Raw genomic sequence first — 6,070 nt, 5'->3', positions numbered from 1 at the left:
TACCTCCCCCGGAGCTTATCGTTCGTCGGCCGAGGCCCGCCTACGCCCGGCCACTCTGCGTTTGACACCAGCACCTATAGAAATACAGTTCTTGTGACGGGCGCGATTGCTACGGACGAAGCAGTGATCCGCCGCGTCTGTTACAAGTTGGTCCTTCGAGAAGAACCGGATATTCATCGCAGAGCGCCTAGAGATGACTTCGAGAACCCCTTCACTCCGCTCGGGTCGAGGAGGCACGGAACCGAGAGAAGACCCTGCTACAGATCAGGACTCAGCCGAGTCGGACACATCCGAAGATACAGTCCAGCGGCTGAGGACGCAGGTTCGAACGCTCCGTGCTTCACTACACGATCAAGACCGACGCGTGCCCTTGGAGACGAATCCCGAGCCCGCGCCGCGTACTACGGATATGGACGGCATCATGACGGTGCTGTCAAAAATGGCGATTCTACTAGAGGCTTCGCAAGGAAGAAGCCCGACTTCAGCCCCAGAGGACGTTAGCAGAGTCGGCGCCATGATAGCGCGCCAATCTACTGCCAAGGACCTACCCGCCTTCGCCGGAGAGCCGCAGGAATGGGCTACTTTCAAATCGCAGTACACTCAGTCGACGGAGATGTGCTGCCTTTCGGATCCAGAAAACCTCCTGCGTCTACAGCGTGCGTTAAAAGGACGGGCAAGAGAATCTGTGTCGTCATTACTAGTGGATCCAAGCCAAGTGAGGGTGATAATGAAGACGTTGGAGCTACACTACGGCCAGCCGGACATTGTAGCGTCTTCCTTGTTGGAAAAAGTGAGAAGGCTCCGCTGCATACAGAACGACGGATCTACGCAAGCATTAGTAGATCTGTCTAGCGCAGTTCGGAACGCGATAGCGACCTTAGAAGGCTTCGGTGGCGATTACATGTCTACGCCACAACTACTAAGTGAACTAGTGAGCAAGTTACCGCTGTGCATGAAGTCTCTCTGGTGGTACAGCAGAAGAGGAAACCGGGTGAGGCCCTCCGCGAAGGATTTCGCGCTCTTCTTGGAAGATTTAACGGAATCTTCGATGATAGGCGGCGGAATAGAGCCGCAAGTGTACAGCGGAAAACAACGCGAGAAGCCACAGAAGCGAGAACAAGTGCATACAGTGATTTCAACAGAGGGAAACGGGAAAAGTGTAGCGTCATGTGTTTTGTGCGGACGAGGACATTTACTACAAACGTGCCAGGAATACATAGAGTGTAGTATTTCGGAAAGATGGGACATAGTGAAGCGAAAGAATTTGTGTTTTTCGTGTTTATCGAACACTCATCGGGCGATAAAGTGTAGAAATGTAAAAAAGTGCGGCCTCGATGGATGTCGCCGAACACATCACAAGACATTACACGACAGAAATAGTGCCGATATCAGTGAAGCTCGGTCTAGCGCCGATATACGAGCGCCAGATAATAATGCCCGCCGCAACACGCCTGCAGCGGCGGGCGCCGGGGGAAACAGACCGACCGCGAACGAAACCCGCGCCGCGAGTTCAAATGAAAGAAACTACGATTACGGCCACAGTTCGCGGACGAATAATATAGTGACGAGCACCTACGCTCGGGAGGAACCGGTCCTCCTAAAAGTGATTCCCGTCATGTTAAGTGGTCCGCGAGGACGAGTGAACGCGTACGCGTTACTAGATGAGGGATCAACCGTGACATTGATTGACGCAAAAATAGCAAACGACATCGGCGCGCCGGGAGAGACTCGAGGATTAAAAATCCACGGTGCCGGCGGAATGTGCGTAACAGATAGTGCATCAAGAAAAGTCACAATTAAAGTGCGCGGAGTTACGGAAGATTTATTCACTCTCCGCGCAAACACAATACAGAAGCTGAGTCTGCCGCTACAGCCCGTGATTGAAGGGGAAGGCAGGATGCGACAAGTGTGCCCGCAGTTACTCATCGGCCAAGATAACGCCTCTCTCATAGTGACGAGAGAGGCACGGAGATGCGGGGAATACATCGCCTCAGTGACAGCCTTAGGAAAGGTGATACACGGTGGGCGGACACGCCAGACTAACGCCAGCATACTAATGGCGCTTAGTACAGAACAGAGACTAGAAAATCTAGTTAAACAAAATTACGCCGTCGACGCGTTAGGTATAAGTTCGACAGCCAAGATATCGCGTCAGGAGGCGCGAGCCACAGAAACCATGAGAGCCACGACACGTTTCCTACCGCAAGGACAGTACGAGACAGGGCTACTGTGGAAAGACAATCGAATATGTTTACCGGATAATCGCCGTACAGCGCTGAATCGATTTTTAAGCATAGAGAAAAAGTTCAGTAAAAACAGTGAATTCGCCGCGGCTTACAAGTTAAAGATTAAAGAATATCTAGACAAGGGGTATGCCCGGGAACTGACGCTGGCTGAAAGACAAGACACTGCGAGTGGGCTTTGGTTTTTGCCGCATTTCGCAGTGACGAACGTGAATAAACCGGATAAAATACGGATAGTATTTGACGCCGCCAGCCGCTGCAACGGGAAGTCATTGAACGACATGTTGGCCAACGGCCCGGACCTTCTCTCATCGCTTATGGGAAATATAATGCGATTTCGCGAGGGAAAGATCGCGCTGGCAGCAGATATAAGGGAGATGTTTCTCCAAATTAAAATAAGAAAAGAAGACCAGAGGGCGCAGCTGTTCCTCTGGCGCGATAGTCCCGAAGAAGAAATTCGGGAAATGATTATGACGTCGATGACGTTCGGCGCGGCGTGTTCACCGAGCAGCGCACAGTACGTGAGAAATCAAGTCGCAGAAGATCACGGGCAAGAGATGGCCGCCGCCAGGGATGCTGTGCGAAATAAATTCTACATGGACGACTATATGGATGCCGTAGACAGTGCAACAGAGGCGATACAACTGCGCCACGATGTCAGCGAACTACTACGGCGGGGCGGATTCATCCTCGCGAATTGGGCGAGTAATGATCCCTCCGTAATGGAAGCGATTCCTTCAAGTCTGAGAGGGAAAAGCGCACGCGAAATAATTAGCGGAACCTCCGTGACAGAGAGGGTCCTCGGCATCAAATGGGACCCGGTGACAGACGAGTTTCAATTTAAATTTAAAGTGTCACGGGAGGTTCCAACAGAGAGGCCTACAAAACGGCAGATGCTAAGTGAAGTTATGAGCATTTTCGATCCACTCGGTTTCGTAGGGTGTTTGACAATACGCCCGCGAATACTGCTACAAGATGTGTGGCGCTCCCACATAGAGTGGGACGAACAAGTGAATGAAGAACACGCAGAGAAATGGCGCACTTGGGTGGACATATTACGCAATACCGAGTGCGCTATACCGCGGCGCGTATCGAGCGCCAATGGCCAGCCAGTAGAGCTGCACGTATTTTCCGATGCCTCGGAGCAAGCGAGCTGCGCCGTAGCCTACATCGTGGAGGAGAACGCCGCCGGAAGGAATGCGACGTTCATGGCTAGCAAGTGCCGAGTTAGCCCGCTACGAGCGCTATCAATTCCACGCCTGGAATTACAAGCCGCGCTCATGGCCGCACGACTGGCGGCCACAATCAAGAAAGAATGCGGAAGTAATATACGCGATACCTACTACTGGACAGATTCTACTACGGTGCTGTGCTAGGTCCAGAGTGATTCGCGCATCTTCACGCCATTTGTAGCCCACCGCCTAGGGGAAATAGATGAGCTAACGAACGCTCAAGAGTGGCGGTGGGTACCAGGAAAGAAGAACCCCGCTGATCTCGGGACGCGGGACGGCGAGATACCAGACATCTCCCCGGCCGGCATGTGGTTCAGTGGGCCGAGTTTCATAAAGAAAAATAAAAGTCAATGGCCGCCGCTCAAGGTAATAACGGCGACCCCGGATACAAGCAGTGAAATAAAGTGTGCGAACAGTGCCATCGTGATGACAGCCCTCCCGGACGAAAGAAGATTTTCCTCCTGGCGGAGACTGATCAGGACTACAGCGTGGGTGTTGCGCTTCATAAACCGCTGCAGGAAAAAGAATACAGGAAGCGCGACACTCATCGCCCCGGAACTCAAGGCATCAGAGAGGGCGTGGATACTCATAAGCCAGACAGACAGTTACCACGCCGAGATAGCCGCAATTAGACGGGGGGAGTGCCTCCCGCGGAACAGCCGCCTGCTGGGCCTCACTCCCTACCTCGATAAAGATAGCGTCCTCAGAATGGGGACGCGAATTATGGAAGCCCCCGCGGTGAGCGAGCAACTAAAGGCGCCCGTCATACTGGACGGAGCGCACGCCTATACGCGTCTATTGATAAGGCATTATCACGAGTCGCGGCAACACGCAAGTACAGAGCGGACACTCAGCGAACTCAGACAACAGTTCTTTATAACACGATTACGGACAAATATAAGGAAAATTATATACGAGTGCCGCTACTGTCGAATACAGAAGGCCCGCCCGCAGCCTCCGCTCATGGGACAGCTGCCTGCCGGCCGACTCGATCATCACGTAAGGCCTTTTACCCACTGTGGGGTGGACATGTTCGGGCCCGTATACGTAACTATCGGAAGACGCCGGGAGAAACGATACGGGGCCCTGTTTACGTGCATGGTTACGAGGGCCGTGCATATTGAGATTACACCGTCGTTGAGTACTGACTCGACGGTGCAGGCCCTCAGAAGGATGGCGGCCCGCAGAGGACATCCGACAACGCTCTACTCGGACAACGGGACGAACTTCAGAGGCGCAGACAAAGAGATGGCGGCCGCCATGAAGGAACTAGCCCACGATCCCGAACTACAGAACGAGGCGACAAGGAGAGGGATCAAATGGGTGTTCAACCCGCCATCGGCGCCACACATGGGGGGAGCCTGGGAACGGCTCGTCCGGTCGATAAAGGGGGCGCTTATGGTGATTCTAAAGGAACAAGCCCCCCGAGAGGAAACGCTAATGACAGCGATAGCGGAGGCCGAGTACACAGTAAACACTCGGCCCCTAACCCACGTCTCGCTTGATAGCCGAGACGACGCTCCGCTGACTCCGATGCACTTTCTCATCGGGTCGAGCGGGGCCCAGCCGCATCTGGCCGATTACAGAGACGCGCCGCCCGAACTGTGCCTCAGAAAACAATGGCGGGTGGCGCAGAAACTAGCCGACGCATTTTGGAAAAGATGGATGAGGGAATATCTCCCGACGTTGGCACAGCGACGGAAGTGGCAACAGGCCGCCACACCGATCATGGTCGATGACCTGGTCATAATAACGGACGCCGCCCTCCCGCGGAATGAATGGCCGCGGGGACGCGTCATAGCAGTCACACCAGGGAAGGATGGACAAGTCAGGAGCGCCCGGGTCCAGACAGCCACCGGAACCTACACACGACCCGCCGTCAACCTCGCCGTGTTGCAAATCAAGGACGACGTCGGCGCAGAGATGCCTCCTCGGCAGGGGGGAGTGTTGACGACGTAAAAGTACATGCACCAACTTGGCGGCCCTTCCTGGGGTTTTAATGTAGCATAGGAGGCTTCAGTATGTGTAAGCGATCTACCACCTCCTCAATAAAGACTAGTATTTGTCACTTTCGGGGGTGGTGATCGCCATACTGAAGCCCACATATAGATTAGAATTCATGAAAATATTTGTATGCCCATAATGTGTTTTTATGTTGTTCTGTATAAGTGTTGATCGCCGCGCGGTCGGCGGGGAACTGCGGCCGGTAGCGGGAGGGTGGGGACCTTATACGTGGCGCGAGAGAGACCGATAGAGCCGGCAAATGTGCTCGCTATCTCTCTCGCCGCGTGATTGGTCAACCTAGCACCGCCCGCTATTGGCCTAGCCCACCGCCGCACGGCAAAATGTTGTATATATAGCCCCGCCGGGGAAAAATAAAGTCAGTCATCTCACCACACTACTAAGGCTTTCTACTCTCCACTTCACCTCCCTACCTCGCTTCAAACCGGACCTCATCGCCACCTGGATTCGAACACCGCTACCCCCCTGGACTTGGAACTCGGATACTCTTTGGATTGGATTTTGGACCCCGGATAATTTGGACCCTTGGATACTTCCCCGGAACACACCCCGCCGTTCCCACCGACGGAGAGA

General features: G+C 53.8%; 1 protein-coding gene across 1 annotated transcript; it reads left to right on the top strand.

Annotated features, from left to right (window-relative positions):
* Positions 1 to 4,438: 4,438 nt before the first annotated feature.
* LOC148272331 (uncharacterized) lies at positions 4,439 to 5,434 on the top strand. The gene has a single exon (XM_088240184.1). It carries the CDS (start codon positions 4,439 to 4,441, stop codon positions 5,432 to 5,434), a length of 996 nt encoding a protein of 331 aa, XP_088096310.1.
* The last annotated feature ends 636 nt before the right edge of the window (positions 5,435 to 6,070 follow it).

This window comes from Micrasema longulum, unplaced genomic scaffold (assembly GCF_059751315.1).
Source record: "Micrasema longulum isolate JH-2025_06_02 unplaced genomic scaffold, ASM5975131v1 h1tg002374l, whole genome shotgun sequence".
Taxonomy (NCBI): Eukaryota; Metazoa; Arthropoda; class Insecta; order Trichoptera; family Brachycentridae; genus Micrasema; species Micrasema longulum.
This window is presented reverse-complemented; position numbering and strand designations above follow the sequence as displayed.